The following is a 26,612-nucleotide window of genomic DNA, read 5'->3' as shown; positions in this document are numbered from 1 at the left end:
AAGTGCATTGTGCATATTGTCAAAACATTGACTCTATGGATAGCTTTATAGCTGTTCAGAGTTTGCATCTCTTCCTTCATGCAACAATGATACTTTATGCATTCTCTTCTGGGACAATTTTATTATCAGTTTATAGTTTGCAAAAGAATGCTGAGAAATTCTGTTTAAATGAACAATTATGAATCTGGTCTAAGTATAAGGAAACAAGTTTTGTAGCTCTCTGACATCAGCAAATATGAATTTATGACTGTATAAAAATAAATCTCATATATTTGCCTCAGTATTGACAGGGAACATTAAAATACTGCATGTTTTATAGTATGTAACTTCACTCCCAGGAGATGTGGAAGGAGCAAACACGGGCACACAAACTGCTTATGAAAAGCTTTTCGTGCTTCACATTCGCTAGAAGCCTAATTTAAGTTGCCATTGTCCTGGTTGTTCATGCTGGGGGAAGGGATAGTAATCATGTCCAAGAGAAGACAAATAATTTTTAATTGAAAGCCTAAATTAGGACAGGACTGAGTGCATTAAAAAAACAAACCAAGAAACAACCATGAAAAAAAAACCAACCCTACAAAACAAACAGTCGAGAACAAACCACAACCTTCCTGCAAACTCCTAATCTTTTCTTTCTTTTTAACCAGTTACCAGCTGGGCCAAGACAACTGATGCAAATTTATCCAACTCTTTAAATGGTTTGTCCTTCATGGGAATTGTGGATGCAAGAGTGAGCAGCAGTATCCAGGGCCTTCAAAACCTGAACTCTGGGACCCCGAGAGATCTCTCATTGCCTGAGTATGGACCTGGCCTGCTGTCCATAGAAGACTGTCATAGCCTTAAGTCAGTGGATTCTGGTATTCCAACTCTAGAAATAGGAAATCCAGAGCCTGTTCACTGCAGTGTGTTGAATGTGAAGAGAAAGCAGTCAGAGCCCGAGCTGGTGCCTGACAGAGCTTTCCAGAGCGCGTGCACGCTGCCGCCGTACGTGCCTCCGCACGCGCCGGCTGCCGAGCACGAGCACGCCGTGCGCAAATCCTCCACCTTCCCCAGGACTGGCTATGACACCGTCAAACTCTACAGCCCAACCTCAAAGACGCTCAACAGAAGCGATGACATCTCTGTTTGTAGCGTGTCTAGTCTTAGCACAGAGCTGTCAACAACTTTATCAGTTAGCAACGAAGACATTTTGGACTTTGTGGTCACAAGCAGTTCAAGTGCAATTGTGAATCTCGAGACTGACGAGGCGCACTTTTCAGACGTTACCCTGAATTCCTCTAGAGACAGCACTGACCAGAGCCAGCAGCAGTATTGTCATGGGACAGACGTGGACAGCAAACGGAAAATACTGGGACCTTTTACAAACTTCTTTGCCAGGTAATGTTTCCGTACAATATATTTTAGTGGACTATGTAAGATCTTAGGAGAAAGGTCCTCTTTGATGTTGTACTTTGAAAAATATAATGCCTTGGTGTCTTAATTTAGATCAGTATTAACATATTTTTTCTATTACGAGTAAATAGGCAAATATTGCTGGGGTCTGAGGCTCTGCATCCTACTCTGTTATGTTCATGGTGTATGGAAGCATCTTAAATCTTGGAACATTCCTTCTGTGTTACAGTAAAAGAATTTCTGAGCAAGGTCCTTTTTCTTCTGAACAGTGGCTTCTCCAGTGATATCTTTTGTGATTTTGGCCAAGGTCTTTAATCTTGTGTCACATAAAAAGATAAATATAGGTCGAATCCATACCTGTGTTAAAGAACTTTGACATCTGAAGATTCATAAGTAGTTTAGTAGTGATGGAGTATTTTATTGATCATTCTAAGGGTATGAAGCTTAAAATACAAATACTTTGCAAACACGTGGTACAACTACTCTGGTCTTTCCAAGTCTCAGTTACTGCTTTTCTAATATCTTAATACCTGAATTTTTGTGTGGAATAAAAACATCTGACATTGTGTCACCCACTTGTTGAAATGATGGCATTGGCTACCCAAAGCAGTTTCTAAATGTGGCCTTTGTATGAATGATAAGGTTCTGAATGCAGATACCCCAGGGAAGTGGGGAATAAGGAAGAGGACTAATCTGCTTTGAGGAGTTGAGCTGTTTGCTAGTGGGTTCTTTTTTTAAAGTTATGTAAGGCCTTCATAATGTTTCTAATTTTTAAGTTATATCATCTGAAGTTTGATATATTTAAAATAAATTGTTCTAGAAAGAAATTTTAGGCATCAAGTGGAGCTGGCTGTAAATAACCTGTTTTGCACATGGCTTCAGCTAGTATCTCTTTCCTCGTGCAATTTTTCTTTTGCATGAGACAAGTGGGCTAATAAAATACATCAAGAATTGGCAGAAAACATTCTTTGAAAGGCTGCCTTATTTGCAAAGCTTAAGAAAATCAGTTTGTTTAGACCTAAGCTGACTGAAGCCTTTGTTGATTTTTATTCTTAGGTTAAAGTACTGTGCAGCAGAGCTCCAGTCATCAGTCATGTTTGAGGTGCTGATGCTTTTGTGGACCCTTGTCTGTGTGTTGCCATGGAACCAGACTTAATTCTGAAGCAGGAGGCTTCTCAGCACTTCAAAGCATAAACTTTTGTTACCCGTTCTGGTAGCACAACTGCTAACTCAAGCAAATGCTGTCCTTCAGCCTGGCAGGGAGCAGGGTGGAACAGGCACATTTAGACCTCACTCAGAGTAGGATGTTTAACCACTTCTCAACTTTTCTTATCCAACACAGCAAAGCCATGTGTCCAAATTCTGTTCTAGTGTAGTCTCTGGTGGTTTTACCAGTGTTGCAGAAACTGTAGTACTCACTCGACTGAGCTTTTTCAGCTGAATCTTTGCAGCAACATTGCATGCCAGGAAACAAAGGCTGTCATTACTGCCTTTTAAATGGGGAGCAGATAATTTTGGTCACTGGATGATGTCATTGTAAGAATATGAGGATTAAGTTCAAACTAGATGATCGGCTTTGAAGTTCCAGGTGCTCAGTCTGTAACCTGACCTTGAATATCCTCCTCTTTGGCATCCACTTCCTGCTCTGTTTTGGAAACAAGAGCTGCCCACTTTTTGTCTGTACTTGCACACCACACCCCCATATTTTATGCACCGGCTCATGTCATGAGGCCTGGTGGTGAGTTTCACAGGTATTGAACACACAGGGAGCCTTGGAGGTTGTTCTGTGCCACAGGGAGTACTATTCATATTTATACTGTCAGCATTGTACAGTTTCAAAACATGCCCTCGCTAGTTTTTGTTGGTGTTTGTAATCTGCCACGCCTGGGTTTGAAAAGTCCCTGTTCCCTGGAGCTCCTGTGGGCTCCTTGGATTCCCAGGACTTATACCAGTACTGAAGTAAATGAACCTGGTTCTTGCAGTGTTTTGTTTGAAAGTAGCTGCTTTCTAGAGGCCTTCCTACTCAGCTCACCCTGTGCTGTGTACCTGGGTTTGTGTGCAGTGTGAGAGGAAGAGGAGGCATTTTGAACAGTATTGTTGAAGACCAGCTTGCTGAGAGGGAGCTTCCTAAAGCAGTTTGTTCCAAGTGCTGCAGTGGTGGGTGTAAACAAAGTCCCAGAAAGGAGTGTGTTCTTAGCGCTGCACTCTGCTGAAAGTTGTGGTTCAGACTTGCATGTTGAGTGCATAAACTTCACTTTAGAGAACCAAATGTGAACCATGGCAGGAGAAAGCCAAATCGTCTTGGCTTTGGCCAGTGGCTGGCACACATGTGTACAACATGGACTAATGAGACCTGAGTGCTTTGTACGCTGCCTTGCAGCAGCCTGATGGTCATGGGGTAAGGCTGCAGTGCAGACTCAGCCTTAATCTGCAGGTTTAGCTCTTTGAGGGCTTCTCTGGGTAATAGGATACAGGTTTGAGCCATTGGGAGCAAAGATGAGTCAGCTTAATTTTTTGCACAGGTTGTTGATATTTGGTAAAAGGGAGAAACCTTGCCTCCTGAAATGGCACCTCTGCTTGTATTGAACCCCATGTGGCCTCTGAGAATGTGCTAATTTCTCTGATCTTATCAGAGTAAACTTGGCCTTGACATGTCAGTTAAGATTTGTGGCTGCCTGTAGAGATAATACTGACAATAATTAGATGCCTCCAGTGCTTGGTCACATGTGCTTAAGCTACTTACATATCAGCCAGGGGTAAGTCTTTCTCAATACCAAGAAAATGCTTAGAGAAGTGGTTGCTTTAGAATATAAAGTTATTTTTTGGCACTCTGTACATTCATTTTTCTTTTTGAGACTGTATGCATGTGTGCATGTGCACTGTGCACAAGGTTGCATATTCCATGTCAGTTCTGTGGTGTGTTATGAAGTTTTGGTTTGAAACTGCATTTACAAAATGAGTTGTAGAAGAGATCAAAGGAAAAGGGAGCACTATTGGCTGATTTCCTTCAGTTCTGGCACCTTCAGGATCACTTGGGAATGGAGTGCTCCTGCCCTGCCTCTTTGAGCACTGTGGTGAAGAAATTTCCCTGGCCTGCTTCTGTGGCTCAGTTTGTGTCTCCAGCAGTTTGAGTATCCATAAGGCCTGCTTGTTTCCTCAGGCTGCATCTTGGGGTGTGGCCAGGAAGATCAAAAGGGAGAAGGAGGCTGCTTTCTTGCTTACACACAGCTTTCCTCTTGGATTAGCTTAAGGCACCACAGGTACAGTGCTCTCATTAGGCTCAAGGTTGGCATATGGAAATGAATTACTGCTTCTGAAAGAAGCTCTAGTGCTGACTGTTGACAAAAAACCCTGACATGTTGATTGTTTTCAAGTGTCACTTGTATCAGCTTTAAAAGCCCAGAGGTCTTTTACGTAATCCTGAGTTGGAATTAATTTCCTTCATTTGAATATATGCAGGAACTTGGGTTGAAAACTAGTGTGAGCAAATAACTGGGTGGGAGACTAAAGAGTTGGTGGCTTGTCTGTTGCTTTGCCTCATTGACCCAGAGTAGTGTGGGTTAATGAGTTTTACCTTTGGACTTTACTTCTGTACAGTACTGCTGAAACTTTTTAAATGTGTGCATCTTAAACAGCTTTGCTGAACCAGGACTGTAGTGATCTTACTGCGGAAGTTTCTCTTTTCATTTATCATTTGCAATTTTCGATTTGGAGACTGAGAATGATGATTTCTGTGCTTACATGGAGAGTGACCATAAAGGGGTCACTTTGTGTAAATAATAAGCCATGCAGTTTGTTTCATTTTAATGGATTACAAGCAGCCTAAGTCTTTACTTAGTCCACTGCCATGCATATTGTCTATTTTCCCAAGAATCTCTATCTTCTTTCTTTTCAAGCTACTCCCAGAAGTTTTAAATCTTAATGTTCTAAGTATTTGGATGTCAGGAAGCCCCTAAGGAGCATAGGGACTGCACATGAAATAAAGGGCTTTAAGAAGAACATTTGCAAAGAATCTCTGCATTTCTGGAAGAAAGCTTCTGGAGCAAGATTGGCATCCTACACCATATGTAGAAATGTACCTGTGTGTTGTGGTGTGCTTTCCAATACCCGTGACCTTACTTGTAATCTGATAAGAAAAAGGTCTTAAATTTCAAAATAGTAGCTACTGCTTTCAGTAAGTGTTTTAAGTCTGAAATCATGTGAATTTAATATGTTTATATTGCATATGTACACCCATGTTTTGAGATTACTGGTCACACGTAATTTGGAGTTCTGAATTTAGGAATTAGGTCCATCAATGGCAAAATTCAGTCATGTGTTAATGGATAATTGCAGTTTGTTGCTTTTAATGAGAGGACAGCTTATTATACTTCTGTAATTTTGCTATTAAAAGGAAGGTGGAATGACAAGGAGCATTGTAGTGCTGATTTCCCACTTTCGTGTCTACAAAAATGGGAATTCACTGACCACAGGAGGGAAGGAAAATTGTGATAATAATTGCAGTTGACTAATCTGAGATATTTGCTATGATGCTGTCCTCTTTTCTATGGAAGTTTCTTTTCAATGAAGCCTGTTAGAGTACTGGCTGTTCAGGAGGAGAGGCTGAGAGCAGGACTCAAGTGTGTAGGCAGAGGAACAGACAGAGCTGGATGCACTGTGGGGGCAGACAGAAGTCACTGCTTCTAACCACAAATGAGCAAAGCCAAAGTGAGCTGCAGGTGCAGCTGTCCAGAAGCTGGTGGGAAGGACTCCAGCCTGTGATGGAGGGAGCCTGCAGGGCCACCCAGCACAGCTGCTGCCCTGCCCTGCTGTGGGCTGGGCTCCCAGGTGCTGCAGTTGCCCCACAGGGTTCCCTGCCCTGTTGGAGGGAAGGGAGCAGCTGAGTGGCAGTTCTGTCCTTCCCTGCTGCTTTCCCTGGGTGCCTTTCTAGCAAATTGTTGCCAACAGCAGGCGGCTAAAAGGGCTGGGGAGAGAGGAGGGCAAACCAGCTCATGCTGCAGTGTGGGAACAGCATGGACACTGTTTAACACAGGATCTGCTTAAGACAGGATGCTGGCAGCAGTCTTTCAGCAGCCTGTGAGGCATTCAGGTGTGCTCATCTGAAAGGTGCTTCCAAAGTGTGGTTTTGGATAGTTCTTCTTTGAAAGCCACTCTCTCTCCTGGAACTGACAGACTAAAAGTCCTCTCCCCACCTGCATTTACTACCACAGCTCTGTGTGGAACAGAAGAAATTAGCAGAATTTTCTGAAATAAACATTCTCTCTCAAAGCAAATCTTGCACAGGTGAAAAGTTGGAGTTCTACGAAGGTAACAGCCTTTGTTTTTGATAAAGGTTGAAAATTGTATGAAACAGTTTTCAGATTTCCTGTCTTATTCAGAGAATGAAGTTTTGAACTTTGTCATGTGGCCTGTTCTCCACTAGGTGTTGAACTGAAACTGTCTAAATTAATTGCAATCCTTATTTTCCCTTTTTGTGTGGGATAATGTAACTCTTTACAATTGCAGTTCTTTTCGTTCTACCTTAAACTTTTCACTAAGTTTTGAGATGTGGTTCTTTATTATAAAGAGTAGTAGATTAATGTCTTAGTTTTGCTGTTGAGTAACTGGAAACAGTTTTACACGAACAAGACTTTAAACAAAGAGGCTTGTTGAACTTATTTGTTCATTATAGAAACTAAACGAAAATCTGCTCAATGACAATTTGAGTTTTGGAGGTTTTTTTAGTAACTACGAAGCTATGCAGTAAGTGAGGACTTAGTGTGGTCTAATTATTACTTCAAAACAGGTGACACATGCATGTTTCTTTTCTAGTGGCTGGAGGGAAGCATTACAGAAATCTGATACTGGCTGGTGAATGCAATTTCTAACATGGATGGGTGTTGAATGTTTCTTGCAGCATTGAGCTGTAATGCTTCCCCCACCCTCCCTGCCTTTCTGGGGTCACAGGTCCTGCCAGCAAACCTGCTCCATCCTGGGCTTCTCATTCCAAGGGGCCACACGTGCTGCCAGGAGCCTCCTCCAGTTCTAACAGGGTCAGCGTCCTTGAGGCACGTGGGGTCCTCCATGGGCTGCAGGTGGGTCTGTGCTCCACCCTGGGCCTCCATGGGCTGCAGGTGGGTCTCTGCTCCATCCTGAACCTCCATGGGCTGCAGGTGGATCTCTGCTCCATCCTGAACCTCCATGGGCTGCAGGTGGATCTGTGCTCCACCCTGGGCCTCCATGGGCTGCAGGTGGATCTCTGCTCCACCCTGGTCCTCCATGGGCTGCAGGTGGATCTGTGCTCCACCCTGGTCCTCCATGGGCTGCAGGTGGATCTGTGCTCCACCCTGGGCCTCCATGGGCTGCAGGTGGATCTGTGCTCCATCCTGGGCCTCCATGGGCTGCAGGTGGGTCTCTGCTCCATCCTCAACCTCCATGGGCTGCAGGTGGATCTGTGCTCCATCCTGGGCCTCCATGGGGTGCAGGTGGATCTCTGCTCCATCCTGGGCCTCCATGGGCTGCAGGGCCCAGCTGCCTCACCATGGGCTGCTCCAGGGGCTGCAGGGGAACCTCTGCTCTGGCCCTTGGAGCACCTCCTGCCCCTCCTTCTGCACTGACCTTGGTGTCTGCAGGGCTGTTCCTCTCACACAGTCTCACTCCTCTCTTTTGGCTGCTGCTGCTGTTGTGCAGCAGGTTTTTTCCCCTCTGAACTGCCAGGGAAGCTACCATTGTCCCTATTGGAGTCAGCCTTGACCAATGGCAGGTTTGTCCTGAAGCCAGCTGGCATTGGCTCTGTTGGGCATGGGGGGAAGCCTCTGAGTGCTTTTCACAGCAGCCACTCCTGTAGTCCCCCACTACCAAAACTTTGCCTTGCAAACCCAGTACAGCACTGCGCACACTTGCTTTGGAATAGAAAGTGAGAACTACAAAAGTTTCTCACAGATGTGCGTGAGACTTTAGGAGCTAATTCAGATTAATGAAGTTAAACTCTGGTTTCATTCTGATTCACTGTCTCTATGAAGGTTTAATGAATGGGTGGGTTAGATGGTCTTTGTATCTTCATTTAATTTGCAAGAGCTTTACTGGTGTTTTCCTTTGTTAAAAGGAGCTATGAGAAGTAGATGACATGAGGAATGGAGAATATCAGCACAATTACTGCTGTGCGATGCTCTATCTCTCCATCTGATCAAAGTACTATTTATTGTTCCGCTGACTTTTTCTTTCCTGAAAAATGCAGTGAGCAAGATGAAATTAAATGGAATAAATATATTTTTTACTCCTTGATGTTTTGATTTACACAGTATCCCTTCCTGTGTTACATAATCTGGAAGAGTTGGAGTCAATATTAACTTTGGTTTTAAGCACATTTTAAAAGGCTCAAACAAGAAACAGTCTGTTGAAGTTTTTATCCTTACATAGAGTTTTATTGACAGAACTGGTACATGGAAACCATAAATTTTCTGAATCCATTCCTTATTTGTGTTAAGTCTCTCTTTTTAGTCATTAAATGCCTCCAAAGTTCTCCAGCCGTATCTTAAGAATAATAATAAAAAAACGCGTTCAGTAAGTATTAGGGTCATTTTCACTTTGGAGCTGACAGAACAAACACAAGAACTTGGGAGCAGTTGGACTCCCCTTGGTGAGCAGGAGCCTCCTGTGAGTGTGGAATCCAGAGCAGCTCAGCTCAGGGGGGTTTCTGGAGCTGTTCCCAAGCTCCTGCTCAGTGCAGGGCTGGCTTCAGCACCAGAGCACATTCCTCGGGACCCTGAGCAGCTGTGAGTGCATCCCAGCTTGGAGCTCGCCTCCCTGGCTGCACAGTTCAGGGTTTATATTCTGCCACTGTGGGTTTTTTTCCTCTCCTTTTATCCATTTGAAACATGCCTCGCAGCAGCTTGGGGTTTTTTCCTCATTGGGGTTTTTCCCTCATTGCATCTCTGAGGATGGTCATCCAGGCTGAATGAAAACACCTTTGTCAGCATCCCTGCTTGTGTGGTGCAGGCCTCAACACCTGGCCATCACAGTGGTCATCCATTGGGCTTCCTCCAGCTTTTAATTCTTTGTTGTAGTCCAGGAGCCCCACACCAGACACACATATGGTCTTGTAGGTACCAGGCAGAGCTTTTATTCACTTTTTGCTTTTGATCTTAATGCAGACAGGTCCATATTTAATTTCTATTGCTGCAAGGTCTTAGAGTTTACTTGGGTTCAGCTTTTTGCTTAGGATGGTATTTCATGTATTCTGTTTTTTTATTTGTGTGCTAATAGTGCTCCGAATCAATGAAGAAATCTACTTTCAAATTTTAGGAATGGAATTTCAATTACTCTGGTAATATGAGAATAACTGGGAATTTGGCCAGCTAGAAAAGGATCATTAATTATAGCTGGTTGATGCTAATATATTAGTTGGAAGCTGGACCTGAGTGTTGATTTTGTGTGACAGTCCTTACTTGCTGAAACTCCAGTTTCTGAGAGTATTCTTATACTTCAGTATTTGCATGGTGGACCAGGACTGTGTGTTATCCATGTGCAAAATAGTTCCTGGCTTGCTGCAGCCAGTTCTAAAGCTGAACTCTCCAGGTTACTGCCTGATTTATCTTTGCATGGCTTGGATACTTCAGAGCAGTCAGCTTTGTTCCCCTGTAAAATGAGGGAAACCTGTAAGAAGAAAGATACATACAGAATACTGTAGTTTTGATAAATATTAAATTTTATGACTATTAGATTATTAAACCCTGCTATTTTCCCCAGAAATCTAGAGAAATTTCCAAGTTATCCTATTGCAAGCTATCAGTTATCCTATACTGCTAACTTATATTGTATTACTGCTTCTCTCAACTGTGAAGGTCTTTTTTTTTCCAGACCTGCAGGTGTTTGTTACACTGTAAAGTGTTATTGTTTTTGATTCTTACTGAAGGTACTGGAATGTTAGTGATTGGAAAACTTTGTTTATAAAGTGTGGTAGGAATTTATAAAACATTGTTCTGTGATTAGTTACCTCTTTCATAGGCAGGTCATCTTTGGCTTTATTTCTGTTGGTTTGTTTATCCATAAACCAAGCATTATTCTTCCTTTAGTCTGACCTTTGGCAATCTTGCAGAGACAAACTTCTGCAAATCCTGCTTTTGTATGTAATTCTGGAATCTTATTCAAAGCATAACTTCTGACTTGTTTATGGAGGTTCTTGGCAGGAGCCAAAGTACTTGAACTTTTTTGATGGTATTCTGTCTCTTGGTTGTGTTGATGTATAGGTTGACTGAGAGGTGATCTGGGTTTGAGAGGAGGGTATGTTAGAACTGCATCTAGTGAATTATTTCTAGAAACCAGCATTACTGGGTACCAGTTGTTGCTTTTCCCTTTGGAGAATGTAGATTTAGGCCATTTCAGGGGACTTTGGTGGGTCTCCTGACAACTGTGCCTTCTCAACTTCATCAGTCTCCAGTCATCATGATTTATGTGTCAGTTTTGTTCCTCCACTAATCAGGTAACAAAAATTCCTTTGATAGAATATGTTGCAGAATTTTCAGGATTTATTTTCTCAGTCTCTGGAAATTGTTAAGATGAGCAGATTAGAAGCATCTAGAGGTGAGAATTTTTCTTCTTTTATTGATAAGTTGCAAAAGTTATGATTAGTACAGAATAGAAAGAGTCATTGGCAGATGAGAATAAAATGATGTTGTTAGGAATGTTTCCTAGTTAGTGATAATTAAATTAGTACCACATCAGATAAGGTGGCTGGACATTTTTGCTGACAATGCAGCAATATTTAATAAAATTTAACTTACTGTATTTTTAGCTTAATAGGTGCTGTATGTTATTTAAAATGTCTTGTTTCAGTGTAGCTTTCTGGATGCCTTGTGCAGTAATGTCTGTGGAGACATGTCTCACAGTGCCTGTGTGCTCAGTGTGGGTTTACCTTATGATAATGGTTCTTATGATTCATATCTGCTTACTTATCTCAATATACAGGGACCTGAGCCTCAGCCTGGCTGAGGGGTTCACCACCTTGGTGCTCTCTCCTTGTATAGTTTAGAGTTATCAGGGGAGTCTCAGGGTCTTCTTTCAGGAGCAGCTGAAATGAGCTCTGACTTGCCTCTGTTTCTTTCTTGCTTCTTAAGAACACATGCCAGTCTGATACTCATTTGAAAAATTGTCTTTTGAGATAAAATTGTTCTACAAAACTGAACCTTTTGAACTTTCTCCACTGTCCTTATTTTACATCTGTTTTGCTCATGAGACTGGTAAGTCCTTCCAGTAGTTAATTTGCATACCTATTCCACTTGTTTTGCCTTCTGAAAATAATCTTAATTGAAAGACAAAATTTGGAGCATGCATCTTGAGAACTGGAGATGTGTGTATTTTTAAAATATGTAACAAAAATTTACATGTATTTGGAAATCAGTGTTGGTTAAATGCAGATTAGAAATTGCAGTTTGCATGAGCTGGGTCAGTTTCTAGACAATTTTCATACGTGTTTCTGTACACCAACCATCTTTTTAAGAGTAAGGAACCCCTTTACTTGGAAATGTAATCTCTGTGTTAGGTCAGTGTAAGTCTATCACAGAGCAGCATTTGCCATCTCACTTTTCTATTGCTTGCAGTTGTGATTCTGTGCTGCGTGCCAGTAGTTCAAGTACTGCAGAGCTTCATCTAAGGAGCCCTGGCAAAACAGTCACATCAGTAAAGTTGAAATTCAGATTTTCTGAATTACCCAGATGCTCTGGTTGTAAAAACTCCTAAATCCTAAGCTCCTCTACCCTTTTGTTTCAGTAAACTGGTTATCTTGGGCATTCTGGTAAAAAGCTACTGTGTGTTGCCTGAAGCCCAGAGGGGGGTGTGTGTGTGCCTGCCTTGCTCAGCTCCCCTCTGACAGCTCCTGTGGGAGCTCATCCTTTTTTCCTGTTGTTTCAGTGACGTGCCAGAGAAACAGTTCCTTGACTCTGGTGGTACCAAACTTCAGAGGTATCTGAATGGGCTCCGTGTTGGGCCTGCCTGGCTTGAGAAGACTTTGAGACTTTTCAGGAAGGAGCTTTGCAGTGACTTCAAGACTTGGAGTAAATTGGCAACAGAAGCCATGGCAGCACTGTCTCTGCTGCTTTAGTGGATAGGTTTGAGTACTGAAGAGGGGGATGTGGTGGAAGGGAGTAACCCCTTAGGAGGTGACTTCACAGAAGTGACTGGCCTTGCATGGAGCAAAGCATAGCTGAAATGTGGAAAAAATTAGTATCTGAGTGCTTGTGGAGCTGCTGCTCTCAACTACTCATGCAGCAGTAATTGCTGGCAGTTGTGTTGCAGACCTCCTGTCTTTTTGGAAAGAAAATTGGACAGAACTAGATAAACTTTCTTCAGTGGTGATGCTTTTTTTAAAAAGCAAAAGCTTGAAAATGCTCCAACAGGTGCAGTATGGATAGGTTTGACTTGATTACTTGTTGTTGATGTTGTTCTAATATCTTTAGAAACACATTTTTTAAATTTGATTGAGGCTTCAGCCTGATCATGATAGCATACAAGGCTACTTAAAGAGTAGCAATATACACATGTGCAGTACATATATTAGCAGCTATTTTGTAAGTTGATTTGAGCAGTGCTTAGAGAACCAAAATGGAATTGTTTCTTAAGTTTTATTAAAAAATAAGATTTTCCTGACGCTGCTAAACTTGCCTCTTGGTGTTAACTTCCTCTTTTTCCCCACAGAAAAGGCAGCTGGGCAGATCAGTATAGAATGGTGATGCAATATCTGTTGGCTCAAGCAAAAGATTGTTCCATCTCTGTCCTGTACCACAGGATGTTCTTTGTATGTAAAAATTAACTCTGGAGTTAGAATTAAATTCTCTTCAGGTAGGTAATCCCTCTCCACAGCTCAATTAAAATAACAAGGTTAAACAGCTGTTTGGTGCCAAATACTGTTTGTAGGGGACTGTGAAAAAACAATTTTCTAACTGAAATTTGATCTCAATTTAACTTCTGTACTTGGCTTTTCTAAAATAAGCAGCTACAAATACTTAGTGTAAAATAGTGGGCATGTACAACAGGAATGCAGATGTGATCCATGACACTGAAATGACTCCACACTAATGAGGCTGCAGACATCATGCATCATGTCAGATGGTCTTGTTACTATCCCTATTGTAAATCATCATGATGTGTTCTGATAGTTTGGAAGAGGACAGTGAAACTGAACTAATGATGATCATGTAATCTTTTCTTTCAAGTCATGTCAGCACTTTTTTACATTCAGGACCTCAAATTTAGTTTCGTTATCTTAAAACACTTGTAATGAAGCTTTGACATTTTTTACCCTAGAATTTCTGGGCTCATCTTCAGAGTAAAGATCTGTTTGTTTAGGGTTTTGTTTTTTCAAAAAGAGAAGTTTTACTTCTTGTTAACGTGCATTTTCTGTTAGTAAGCTCTTCTTAAGTTACCTTTAGTGTGGAATATTTTGAAGTGAATTTGCTCAGAAGTGAAATGGCTTAGTGTTTTTCTTGAAAATCCGAGGGAGCTGTGCAAAAATAGGAGAAAAATTATTCCTTTTGGTGCTGTAGCAGCAGAAAAATGAAAGGTTTTGCTATGAGTTATTTGCTCTGACATATATATGGCAGCAACTTCCTCCTAAGGCAGTTGCATATTTTAAGGGTTTACTTTCAGTTCAGGAATCTTAAGGAGTGGCTTTATCAGAACCCTGTGGTGTTGTCCTGATTTATTTATTGCAAAGCTCTGTAAGAAATTGAACGAGAGAACATTCCATAGTTCTTTTTTGGTTGTGGTGGGGCTTTTTTTGTTTGTTGGTTTTTGTTTTGGTTTTTTTCCCTTAAGTTTTCTCAGAATAGATGAAAATTAAGTTACATCTCTTCTGCTCCTTCCATGCCATCCTGGCATATATTACCTTTGCTGTGTTTCAGTGTGGGGCAGATCAGGGTTTAATGCTGTGTCCTCAGTCAAAGCAAGACCACATTGTAGTTTGCTCTTTTACACAGGTTTACTGATTTGTGGCTGCTGATAATGTTAAGCCTTTGGGGGCCTTTGAGACTTTTTGGAGTTTGTAAAGGGTGTGGACACCAACCAAACACTGGGATTTAGGCCCAGACACAGGGTGGAGGAAAGGGACAGTACAGAATGAAATTTGTATATTGACCATGCCTGCTGCTTTCAGTTCAGTATATATATATATTTTCAATTAGAAGTGAACTGTAGGTCCCTGACATAGTTCAAAGGGAGGAAGAGATGCCTGGTGCCCTAGAATGTAGGGATAGAGAAGAGTGAGCTGAACAAGTGCAGTGCCATCTGCTAGATAAGCTGTAGAACAGATTATTTATTATGACGCTGCTGCTAAAGGGAAAGTAGATAGGATTGTGGAATTGAGTTGAGAGGAAGTGTGTGAGATTGGCTTTTCAGATTTGGTTCATTTTATGCAGGCACTTGCAGCAGAGAACTGTTAGAATTTATCATTCCAATTCATCTTTACTTTGTTCTGAGGGTAAAGACCTACTGCTGTTCTTAAAATCCCTCAGAGGAGACTGGAGTTGTTGCTTGTACTTACACTTGTGCTAGGAACCTTTAATGTGGATAGAGATAGAAAGAAAATTGCCTTTAATTTTTGTGTTATTGTGGTGCTAGTGAAGTGTGATGAAAGCCTTTTACTTGCAAAAGGATTTGAATGTGCACAGAGCTCTCACAGAGATGTGCCTCCTTACAGGGCAATTCCAGTGGCCCTGATGCTACAAGTTCTTGTTTTCTCTGAAGATGGTTTGGAGTCTGGATTTTGCTTGCTTCTGCAGTAATAACAACCTGAAAAAAAACCTTTTGCAAGAACAGCCAGTCTTGCATTGTGTATCCTATTCACATGCAGTAATTTTGTTATGTTATTTTTGCCATGCTTTCCTTTTTATTCTTAGATACATTTTAGGACTTGCTTGAAGCATCCTCTCAGGCTTTAGTTACCTTACAATCTCTGCCTAAGTTAAAGGGTTTGGAGAGGTACAGTTACAGCTTAGCTTTGGCATCAGATGTAATTGACTTGCATGGTTCCTGTACATAAACACTTTGTCCTTATCTTTTAATATGATAATCTGTTCTTGGTTTGAATTTCAAGGTAACTGTACCCTTGTGATACAGAAGCATGTGATAATTTGTATAAATATATGCATATTTAAGGATGGCAGTGCATACTATTAACTTTATAATATATTTCAGCACACTTTGATGTTATAACCTTAATTATTTTTCACATATGAAACGTATCTCTTGTATTCCAGCAATGTTATCTCTGTTGGTATAGCTATGGTATTTTTCATGGCAACTGATACAAAGTGACCAAGAAAAACAACTTTCTAATGCCTAGATTGTTCCTGTTGCAGATGTGTATTCAGCTTTTCTAGAATGTGAAAACAGTTTTATTTCCCAAACAATCACACTTTTTATGTAAAAAACAATGTGTACTTGATGGACCAACACACAGGGCATTAAGGTGGTAACTGTAAGGAAAAGCACAAATGTCAGAATGGAAATGTCTGTGATTTGAAGGTGCTGGAGCTGCCTGCTGATTGCAGTAGGAAAAATGCTTTTGTCTCAGTGGATTTACTTTTTATTTTGATGAGGGAGCAAAAAAACAATAGTCAGTTTCCAGAAAAATCTGCCTTGAGGTGAGTAGGACATATAACTAGGACATAACTAGGACATATTTGAATATGTGATAAACTGGACAGTAGGACAAAAGAAAATTGGTTACTTTAATAATGCAGGCATGCCATGGAGAATATCTGTTCTTGGAGGAGCTGAGTGCTATCAAAATCGTGAAGATTGGTATGTGCTGTGTGTCCAGTTTTGGAAAAGTAGCTGTGATGTGAAGATGCAAGTCTGGCAAATCTCTTTATGATTAAAAACTAACAATGTCAATAAAACTAATCTAATTTTCAGTGGTTTTGTGTCTAGCTTTCTAACTGTTCCTACAGTGTTAAAGCTAAATATTGGACATTTCAGAGAGACTTCAGAATTAATGTGTTTTGATAACTGTTTTTAAGCTTATTTAGAAAAATAATCTTCTGTGAAAGCAGATCAAATACAGCAAAAGAGTACCACGTCTCCAAGTTTTTTGTTTGTTTTGGTAGTAATGTGTTGTAACAGGTGGGTAAAGAATGTTTGTGCAGCAAGAGATTCTTAATTGTTTTTTAAAGAGTGAGGCTGAATGATCTCCAGGAATGCTAAAGAAAAGTGTCCACTTTTAGACGGTTGGAAAATGAACTTTTTTTATCTACTAAAAGTTGTAATTTAACAAAATCCTTTGCCTGGTATGGTGATAATACTGCATGATGTTCCTTTTGAAGCTGGGAAACAGTGTCTGTCAGCAGAACCACAAGAGAAGTTGGAATATATCAGTAGATACATATGGTTAGCAAATGTTCATCCTTCTTCTTATAATTAATCAACCCTTTTTCTTAATAAAACTTTTTTTTTTTTTTTTAGGAATTTGTTTACCAGAAAGCAGAGTGCAAGATTTGAAAAACAAAATGATGTGCGATGGAAGTTGTTTGGAAAAGTACCTCTTGGAGAAAACTTACAGAAAGACCCAAAGAGAATGCAAAAGGTATTTGTTTAATTCTGTGTTAGAATTAGTGGTGAATGAAGAAGCCAGTTAAGTTTATGATCTGTAAATAGGACTGTGCAGCCTGTTTGTTGGAGTTGCACACAATTTCAGTACCAGAAAAGGCTCTTTGTTGAAATTTTACTTGTGTTGCAACAGTGCTGTTCAGAAGAATGTGTTCCACTTGGTCATTACACTGAGTACATGAGGCATGAAGAGCCTCCCTTAGTGTGTCATAAGAGAATAAAAAACCTAAGTGAAACTCACTTTTCTCCAGCATTGTTGAAAGCAACATTTCAGAGAACTGGTTCTACTAGAGATGAACCCAAGCTCTTGTCTAGTGAATCAAATGATTTGTCTTTCCAATGGGGAAGATCTTGTGAAATCCAGCTACATGATCAGTAGCTCATGAGCTGCTCTTTCAGTGGCAGAAAAACAGCCTCTTTCAGTCTGACTTGGTCTGGGATTTTTGGATTGCATGTAGCCTTTTTGTTTGGAGCTTTTTCTGTATTTCAGTAGTCACTTCCTTGTTCAGATGACTGTGGGAAAAGTAATGTTTGCATGGAAAGAGACCATGTAGTGAAACTTTAAAACCAGCTGCTGTGTGTGAAATGCAAATGCTGATTTGAAGGATGGTGCTGCTTAATTCAGGGTAAAGTATTCTGGAAATCCACGTCATGTGACTGTTCTTAGCTGTAGTTAGGCTGTTAAGATGAAATTGAGGTGGCTTTTTGAACTTGTCACTGTACTCAACCATTCAGACTTTCTCTACAGCTTGTCTTGACACAATTAATTGTTCTGAAGTGTCCGCCAAAGATTTTTGATGTCAAAATTGAAGAGGTTTAGTAAGTGCAGTACTCTGACATTTAGCAGTATATTTTGTTGTAGTGCATGTTCTTTATTAAGTGGGTAAATAATTTATTGACATTTTGTGGTTGTTGCTGGTACTGTGAATATTTTTCTTTTGCATCCAAACTATCTTACATTACAGCTTTGAATGATTGTATTTGTTACAAAACAGTCACTATTAAATTAGTAGTGTGGTATGGCATCCAACCATTAGCAAGTTTCTGGCAAAATTGCAGCCTAAAACAATTGTCTGCAGTGCCTCTTGGGTAACAGTAACTAATCCTTCCTAAATGATTTGGTGCTTTTTTGAAGTTATTTTTGACAGGTAGGCTTTGAGTCATGAGTAGTGCTGTAAGGCACCAATTGAGCCTCAGCAGCACCTAAAAGCACAGCCTGATTTAGGTGCCCCCTCACCAAAACAATGCTCAGCCAGGCTTTGTGAGCACATGAGCCTTTCCTCAGGCCCTGTAAAAGCTCTTCTGACAGCACTCTCTTGTTCAACAAGTGTATATACAGCATAGCATCATACTGTAATTTAACAGTATAGGAATTAAAACCACTGCAGCTAAGATGTTGCTTGTCCTGTTTTTGATGCTGAAAATATATGTATTAGTCTTCTGATAGAGAAGCAATACTGGCATATGCTCAGGCTGGGTTGCTTTACTGGGTCACTGAGAGCTTTTTTGTAGTTTTTATCCAGTTAAATGTTTTAAAACTCAGAAGCTGTCAGGATGAGTAATCTTGGAGAAGCTGGAAGTGCATTTGCAATGGAGGTTTGCATGATTAATGTTTTATATCAGTTCTCTTAAGGAATTCTGCTTGAGCAGAACTGGTTATGCTAGTTGCTTTTGCAATTGGTGTTTGAAAATGCACAAAGTCAGTCAGATGACAGAACTTCACCAAGAATAACCACTGAAGTAAAGTTCTCTTCTCTCCCATTAGACTGTAGAACTGAACTAAGCTTTGCAGCCACTGTTTCTTTTAGAAACTCTTTTCAAGCTTGGCAGAAGTATATGTAAATACCATTTATTTGCAGCAACTTTTCTTCCCCCAGTTTTGTTAATGAATGTTCTTCTAAAGAAATTCTTTTAAAATTCAAGAATTAACCAGCATATCATTTGGTTGTCTCTCTCATGTGATCTGTCTTCACAGAATTTGTTTGCATGTGACCAGTCAAGATTTTGTATATTACAAGAATAAGGCATATAGAGGAAAGCCAAATTTTGGCTATATCCTAGAGACATGTTACAGCTTTCATCCCCAGTGATTTTTTTTTTTTAATATAATGTATTTATTTTAATTTTCTTTTCTATAATAGCAAAATCAATTTTTAATCAGCAAGCTTTGGGTTGTTTTTTTTCCCTTTCTAAGTGTGCTTTGACCCTATGAGGGTTGTAAGATTTAGCTTTCACTATATGAATTCTAATCAGAGCTGAATGGAATATCTTTATTTTTTTAAGTTTCAATATTTGTAAAATTCAGTACATATAACACTTGAGGCCTTTCAATTACAATCTTTGATCAAAAATTCAGGTCTAAATGTTTTATAATCTCATTTGCTGATAGTCCATGTTGGAAAAATTGTAATGGTAGTTCCTTAATAACTAAAAATAACTGTGATTTTTAACTTGGTGATTATAATTTTCCCAAATGTTTTTTCTGTAATAATTAGGATATGGCTATATGTGGGGGGGTCAACATTCCAGTCAATTGCCATCAGTTGTACTGAAGAGGCTCACTCTGCAGCACATGATAAAGTGAAAATGAGCTCTTGAAACAGGAAAATAAATTGCTTGGCTCACAGGTGATGCTTTGTTATGGGATGAACAGTAAAGCTTTTGATATTACTATAGGAAAAAACTTTGTAAGTTGAATTGGGTTAATTATAATTCAATTCAATTTTCACTTGATTTAAGCTATAATCCTGATTGATGAAGTAAAGAGATTTTATCAAAGTCTGTTTTCTGGCTTAGATCTGTTAGATGGAAAGGAGTTTCAAAGCAACAGTGCCCAGCAAGAAATATGGAAATAATTTATTACAGCCCATGCTTTAAGCAGAATGATGAACTCTCCTGTTATAAGCAGTGTCTTTTCTCCAGGTTAAAAAAGGCCCAGAGCAGAGCAGAGTCCCCAGAGTGCTGATGTGGGGAGGTGCTTGTGCACCTGGAACAGGAGGAGCAGCTCCCCACACTGCACAGATTCCACCCACGCACATGGAATTTGTGCATGTGAGGAGCTGCTGGAGGATTCTGGATGGAATCTGTGCAGTGCGGGGAGCTGCTCCTCCTGTCCTGGATAGAATTTGTGCAGTGTGGGGAGCTGCTCCTCCTGTCCTGAGTGGAATCTGTGCAGTGTGGGGAGCTGCTCCTCCTGTCCTGGATGGAATCTGTGCAGTGTGGGGAGCTGCTCCTCCTGTTCTGGATGGAATCTGTGCAGTGTGGGGAGCTGCTCCTCCTGTCCTGGATGGAATCTGTGCAGTGTGGGGAGCTGCTCCTCCTGTTCTGGATGGAATCTGTGCAGTGTGGGGAGCTGCTCCTCCTGTCCTGGATAGAATTTGTGCAGTGTGGGGAGCTGCTCCTCCTGTCCTGAGTGGAATCTGTGCAGTGTGGGGAGCTGCTCCTCCTGTCCTGGATGGAATCTGTGCAGCACGGGGAGCTGCTCCTCCTGTCCTGGATGGAATCTGTGCAGTGCGGGGAGCTGCTCCTCCTGTCCTGGATGGAATCTGTGCAGTGTGGGGAGCTGCTCCTCCTGTCCTGAGTGGAATCTGTGCAGTGTGGGGAGCTGCTCCTCCTGTCCTGGATGGAATCTGTGCAGTGCGGGGAGCTGCTCCTCCTGTCCTGGATGGAATCTGTGCAGTGTGGGGAGCTGCTCCTCCTGTCCTGAGTGGAATCTGTGCAGTGTGGGGAGCTGCTCCTCCTGTGCCACATCCACATCTGCAGCCTCTGCTGATGGCCAGCAGTGCTAAAAATACAGAGCTTTTCTGAGCTCTGCTTTGCTGCCTTCCCATGGCCCCTTCAGGGCCTTTGGAGGGGAAGTAGTCTGTTCAGGCTGGCTGCTGGCTGTGGCAGGAGCCAGAGCTACAGCTGTGCATGGAACACTGTCTCCTGTTTGTACAGAGCTTGTCTTTGGGTAGCCTGGGTGTGTCATTGTGACTGATGGCTATAGCTGCCAATGGGGTGAGTGTTTGTATATAGACTTCACTGCCACTTTGAAGCTAGAAAATGTGTAGTGCCTATTTTGTGTTCTGCATGAGAAGTCCAAGGGTGAAAATGAGTCACTTCCCATGTTCTCCACTGTTGGGTTCATTTCTATTTGTCAGCCTTCAGAAAGGCAGGATTTAGATCTGTGGTGCAGAGTTCCTTTTTTTTAACAGGAAGAAGCAAGTGCAGTGTTAGAAGGTATAGTTAGAAAGTTAGTCTAACCTATGTCTATTACTGTTACATTCCCTGGAAATAAAGTTGTAACTAACTTCCTCACTTAACAATTATAACCCAAAAGTTGCCTGAATGCACAGCTCTTTTGTATCTTTCCTTCTGATCCAGTTACAAATACCTTTATTTTATTGTAATAATATGTAAAGGGCATCTAACTTTTGTGAAGGTAAATATAAATAAGGAAAAAAAGAAACCTATTATGTCAATGATGTCCTAAAAAGTCTTTTTTTCTCCAACAAGAACGGTAGTAAATAGATTATTCAGCAATTCCAGTAGGCAGTATTAATCTACAAAGAGTATGTTGCCCTTGTCCTGTCTTGAAAATCACCTGCCTAAAACAAAAATACTATCATATTTAAACAGAAAAAGCAAGAGTAGTAGCTTCCATTCACAGTAAATGAAAGCTATGTCAGGATGATTGTTCCTGAGTATTTTAATAATAAAAGCATTTAATATGACTCAGATATCATAATTTAGCAGAATGTAGCTGACAAAGTGCTGCTTTAGATGCTGTTGGAACTTTTTTCCATATGTTAACAATGTGTGAAAGTACATTATATTACAAGTACAAAAATATACTACAAGCATTAGACTAATAGAAAACAGGTTTGAGTATTGGTTTAAATAGATATGACAAGCTACAGTGTTTTTGAAATCCTTTTCCAGATTTAAAGCTTTTATTTTAGCTTTCTCGCTCTCTAGAATGCTTTGTAAATTGTGGGGATCAAAACCCTGGAAGATGGAGGGATCCTGAAGAGGTGTTGGAGGATAAGTATGTGCTTTCAGGAGTGCAGATACTAAATAGAAATACAAACTTGGTTGGTTGGTGCTGCAGTTACAGTGACAGCTGCTGGTCTCTGCTGCAGGGTCTGTCTCAATGCTGTGGCATGTTTTGGGGAAGTGCAGGAGCTTTGAAGTTGTTCCCTTTGTCGCAATAGGAACAGTTACTTTGTAGCCCATGCTGATAATTAGCATTAACTGGAATATGAATGCTGATAGCACAAGATTATTTTTAAATGCAGGAAGCCACAAATTCCTGGAAAAATGATCAACTTTTGAGTATCAAATGCACAACTCTTTCTAACCCCAAAAATTCAATGCCAGAGTTTATAACTATTCAGCACAGCTGATACATCAGTGGAAGTTTGTTCTCATTTGTATTAAGTAAGAATCCATCATGCAGCTGGTACTTGTGTGTCTTCCATGATGGTAATAGAAAGATACTTAAACACTTACTTCTCTGTGTAGGCAGTAAGTTTTTTTTCCATGTAGTAACCTTCCACTGGCAATACACAGGAGGCTTTCAGGTTCCCCCCTCCCCTTGTGGGTTTTTGAATGAAAATAGATGTCTGAAGAGACCAAGCCTGGAAATAACCTCATGTGCCTTTGGCTGTTGCATTGCACAAACACTTGGCAAAGCATTGCTGTGAAGCAGAGCTGGCAATAAATTTTTGAAAGCAGGTGTGTAGCCCCTAAATATTGTGTTGGAACTGCCTATTCTAACTGGAGACTGGAACATTTCTGTTGCTGACATGTAAAATTGAGAAAGCTTTGCTAGACTTCATTGTGCTAATTGTGTGTTAAGCAGAAGCAAGCTCCCAGGAAACTTGACCCAAAGGTTTTCTTTGTCTGTCTTCCTGTTTATACATCTCAAACTTCATCTAAAATTAAAGAATGGGGATAGATACTGGTTTTGAAAGGCTAACTCTTACCATGCTCACTAGCAGCAACAAATAAAGCTGATTTTCTTTAGCTCTGCAAAATGAATGGAGGTACTGTGTGTTGGTGGAAACCCTGAAGACAGTACCTGAAGATGTGGATGTAAGGATTTTGAAAAGCCAGACTGGTACTTTTTCCTGAAGTGTCTTTCTGAAGGAAGACTAGCCAATTTTATGTTCTCATTCTCTCTCTGAGGATTCTTGGTCCTATTTTTTACCTTGATTTTATTAGAAATTTTTCATGCCTGTCAGTATTTTCACATAATTTTCTTGTGCTCTATTGAGAACTTGTCACTTGAGCATGACAAAGTTCAGTGGAAACAGCTTCATGAATATTAAAGCCTGAAAATAGTCAGCACTTTAAGCCACACTATGAAGGTATGTTGCCTTCCTTCATATATTATATTTGTGTGTAGCTTTAAAAAGCTACAATTTCTTCTTGTCAAGACTGAACTTTAAGTTGTGAAGATTATTTTTTTCAGGAATATTACATTTTTATATAGTTTTTTTTTTTTTAAAGAAAAAAGAATACACAAGGAACTGGCCAAGATGAGAGAAAATATGGTGCACACTCAGTATAAGTACAAAAAAAGCTTTTTATTAAGCATGTAATAAATTGGCATCCATAATGGCTTCAAAGATAATTTCAGGGATCAGAGAAGCAAACATGGGTGGAGAAAAACACTCAGAAGTTTTAATGCAGTAGACTTATTAACTTATTTTTCTGTAATTTCCAAGGGCAGACAAGCATTAAACTTGAAGGGGTCTGAGACCCTTAAAGATACCGAAGTCTTGATGAGGAAGCAGAAGGGAGATTAGCAGAGAGATTTAAAACCAGGGGAGAAGTAGAATATGGTTAAAAGTATCAAGTGAAGTATCTTTCCCTACATTAGTGTGGTGTATGTGCTGGAGTCATGGAGCTGGATACAAGTGTGCACATACTTACCTACAAAGCAACTGTTTGAAACAAAACAGTGGCTGTGTGCTGTGGGGTGTCTCTCAACAGCATAAAATACAAGTTTTTGTGCATTGCAAAGTAGGAGGCATTCTTGTATTGAAGATTACAAGTATTGGTGTTTGCAACGGATTTGAGAACTTGCAAGATGAAATGGGATATTCCTGTGACTCCTTTCCTCTATATCCTGGAGTTAATCTGGATTTTTGGCCATTTCAGAGTGGTGTTAGCATCAGGTTGATGTGGCATGGAGAGTCCTTTTATTTTAGTGTCTCTCAGAATGAGAAACACAGTTCTGACATGATCTTCAGCCACAGTAGAAGTGTTGAGACTAGATAAGAAAGGTAGGCTTTCTTCTGAAACATCAGCACTAATGTGAAATGTCAGAAGGAAACCTTGCTGAGAGGTTCTTTGGAAGGGTATGATGCTGAGCCTACACAGAAAATAAAGGTGGAGAGATCAGTGAGTAGGCATACAGATTAAGTAAAGTTACATTTTCACATGAAGTCCATATCCAGTGGAATTCCAGTCCCTGGAAGTAATGTTAATGGGATATGCTGAAAACAAGTGTTTATAGCATTTTATTCTGGCAGATGCTCACAAGAAAATAGCGGTAAAATAAAACAACCATTTAGCTCGTGTTTTCTTGCTCAGACATTTCCCAGATGCTTGTCCTGCTGGAGGCCTTTCCTGCAGATGTTTCCATTTGATTAACACTGCAGTGTACCAGATAGTGTCAGTAGCTAGGGAAGGTGTGCACACTTTTGTATGTGCAGATTAAATTGTGTCCTTTGCAGGGTTCTAAGCAGGAGGGTGTTGTTTTCTTGTTGTCACTGTGACTCATGTTGGAGTCACTCGTAACATTACACTGCACAATCTGATTGAAGATCTTGCTTTTGACAGTAAAAAGCTGTTTTTTAGCAAAATGGTTCATGGTATGCTTTGTCTCTGAGTACTTCAAATATTTTCCTTCCTTTTGTTTTTTTTTAATGAAGCATGTCACTCTATATAACCAAAACCCACTTAAATTATTTACATATAGCACAAGGGAAATGTGAACCCTGAGGGCGAGAACCACCTGATACACAGCACATTGAATGATTAGAGGCAACAGACTTCAAAACAGCAAGCTGTTATTCTTTTTGGAAGAATTTACCTGGCCTTGTCTGTACTTAGGTTTTAAATGTTCCTTAATCTAAATCTCACTCAAAATATGATGTTATAAAAATATGTATATGGAAAAATTGTTAAAATAGTCCAGTGGCTGGAGCACAGGACTGCAAAACAGAGTATGTGGCTTCTCACTCTTTTGCTTTACTCGTAACTTTCTGTAACATGTATGGATTATTTTTTCAATTAACTTTAGTGTGATTGCGTGGGATCACATCAGTTGCCATCCCAGGTTGTGTGTCCCCTGTAATCTGAAAGAAAAAGTAGCTGCTTCCCAGGGAAAAAGAGGAAAATTTCAGGGCACTTGAAATTATGCCTACAAATAGTGTGAAGTTTTCTTTACAGCCTGGCCATAGTATCTTATCTTTTACATTGCTTAGACATTCCTAATTGGTAAAGTAAAGAACAGGAGAATACTGTGCTACTAAAGATGAGAAAGATGTCCTGGTGGAAGATAAAACTTCATACATATGTTATTACCATCAAGTTCTGTCATGTCATTGCTATCTTCTGCTCATATCCTTTCTTTAATGTAAGAGGATTAAACATAAATATATACACATACAGAGAGCTGTGTAAAGCAAGTAGGGCTGATGGGTTTTGAACCATTAATTATTTTTAGAGCTTGGCAGATCGCTAAAGTGTACAGGTTGGGTGTGCAGTTCTGATTTCTCAGGTTGTTAGATCAGTAATTAATAAATTATTTGCATTTCAGAATAGTTCTGTACTGGTTTTAAAGTTATATGTAAAGATCCCTAAGAAATTGTTTGACAGTGTAATATCTGAACTCAGAAGTATGTATTTATTCTCCATTAAGTTTTGAAGGATAGTCTGATAATCTGATCTTTGCCTATGGTTTCAGTCCCCTTAAATTCTCTTTGATTATTGTAAATATAAGGGTCTTTATTAAAATTATTACTTTCTGGCCTGGTGCCCTATGAAGAATCAGATCTTAGTTTCCCAACCCAAAGACCATAACAAATTTCATTATCTGGTAGTCCTGCTGCATATTCCTTTCCTTTTCCTTTCAGTTTACATTGCCCCACAGCAGGCATTGCAGGAACAGAACAAAAGGTGTGGGTTTGGTGGTGTCATTTCCCCAGTGCAGCAGTTTGCAATCACATGTCTGATTAATGGTGGCACAGAAATGGGGTGGGGGACAGTGAAGTGCTGGGTGTGCACCAGCTAAAATTTGTCTGGTAAACTATTTCATTTAGAAAAGGGAAGAGATTTCAGGTGGAGATGCATTAGACAGTCATGAAACAATGGAAGACAACTGTTGAAGCACTGTTGAGGTAGTGGCAAGATTTAAAAACCAGGAAAAAATAGTTTTCTTTTTGCTTGTGCAATTCTGGTCCAGTTCTTATTTCATATGCTGGGTGAGGCCAGTGGAAAAAATAAAATGTAGTTAAATCTTGTGCACAACCTGTTTAAGTAGTCTCAGATACTGTTGTAAATGCAGCAACCTAAAAATAGTGACTGCTACCAACTCTAACATGTGGCCAGCTGTGGTTTGAGTTACAGGGAGTACTTCACTTTTT

The 26,612-nt window shown here is 40.3% G+C and overlaps 1 protein-coding gene across 1 annotated transcript in view; it reads left to right on the top strand.

Annotated features, from left to right (window-relative positions):
- The window catches only part of TBC1D14 (TBC1 domain family member 14), a 64,243-nt gene that overhangs the window by 4,766 nt on the left and 32,865 nt on the right, over nucleotides 1–26,612 (top strand). Inside the window, exons 2-3 of the mRNA XM_058024585.1 lie at nucleotides 648–1,377; nucleotides 16,828–16,948. Coding sequence (XP_057880568.1) covers nucleotides 648–1,377; nucleotides 16,828–16,948 — 851 coding nt within the window. The remainder of the gene's footprint in view (nucleotides 1–647; nucleotides 1,378–16,827; nucleotides 16,949–26,612) is intronic.

This window comes from Melospiza georgiana, chromosome 5, assembly GCF_028018845.1.
Source record: "Melospiza georgiana isolate bMelGeo1 chromosome 5, bMelGeo1.pri, whole genome shotgun sequence".
Lineage (NCBI taxonomy): Eukaryota > Metazoa > Chordata > Aves > Passeriformes > Passerellidae > Melospiza > Melospiza georgiana.
This window is presented reverse-complemented; position numbering and strand designations above follow the sequence as displayed.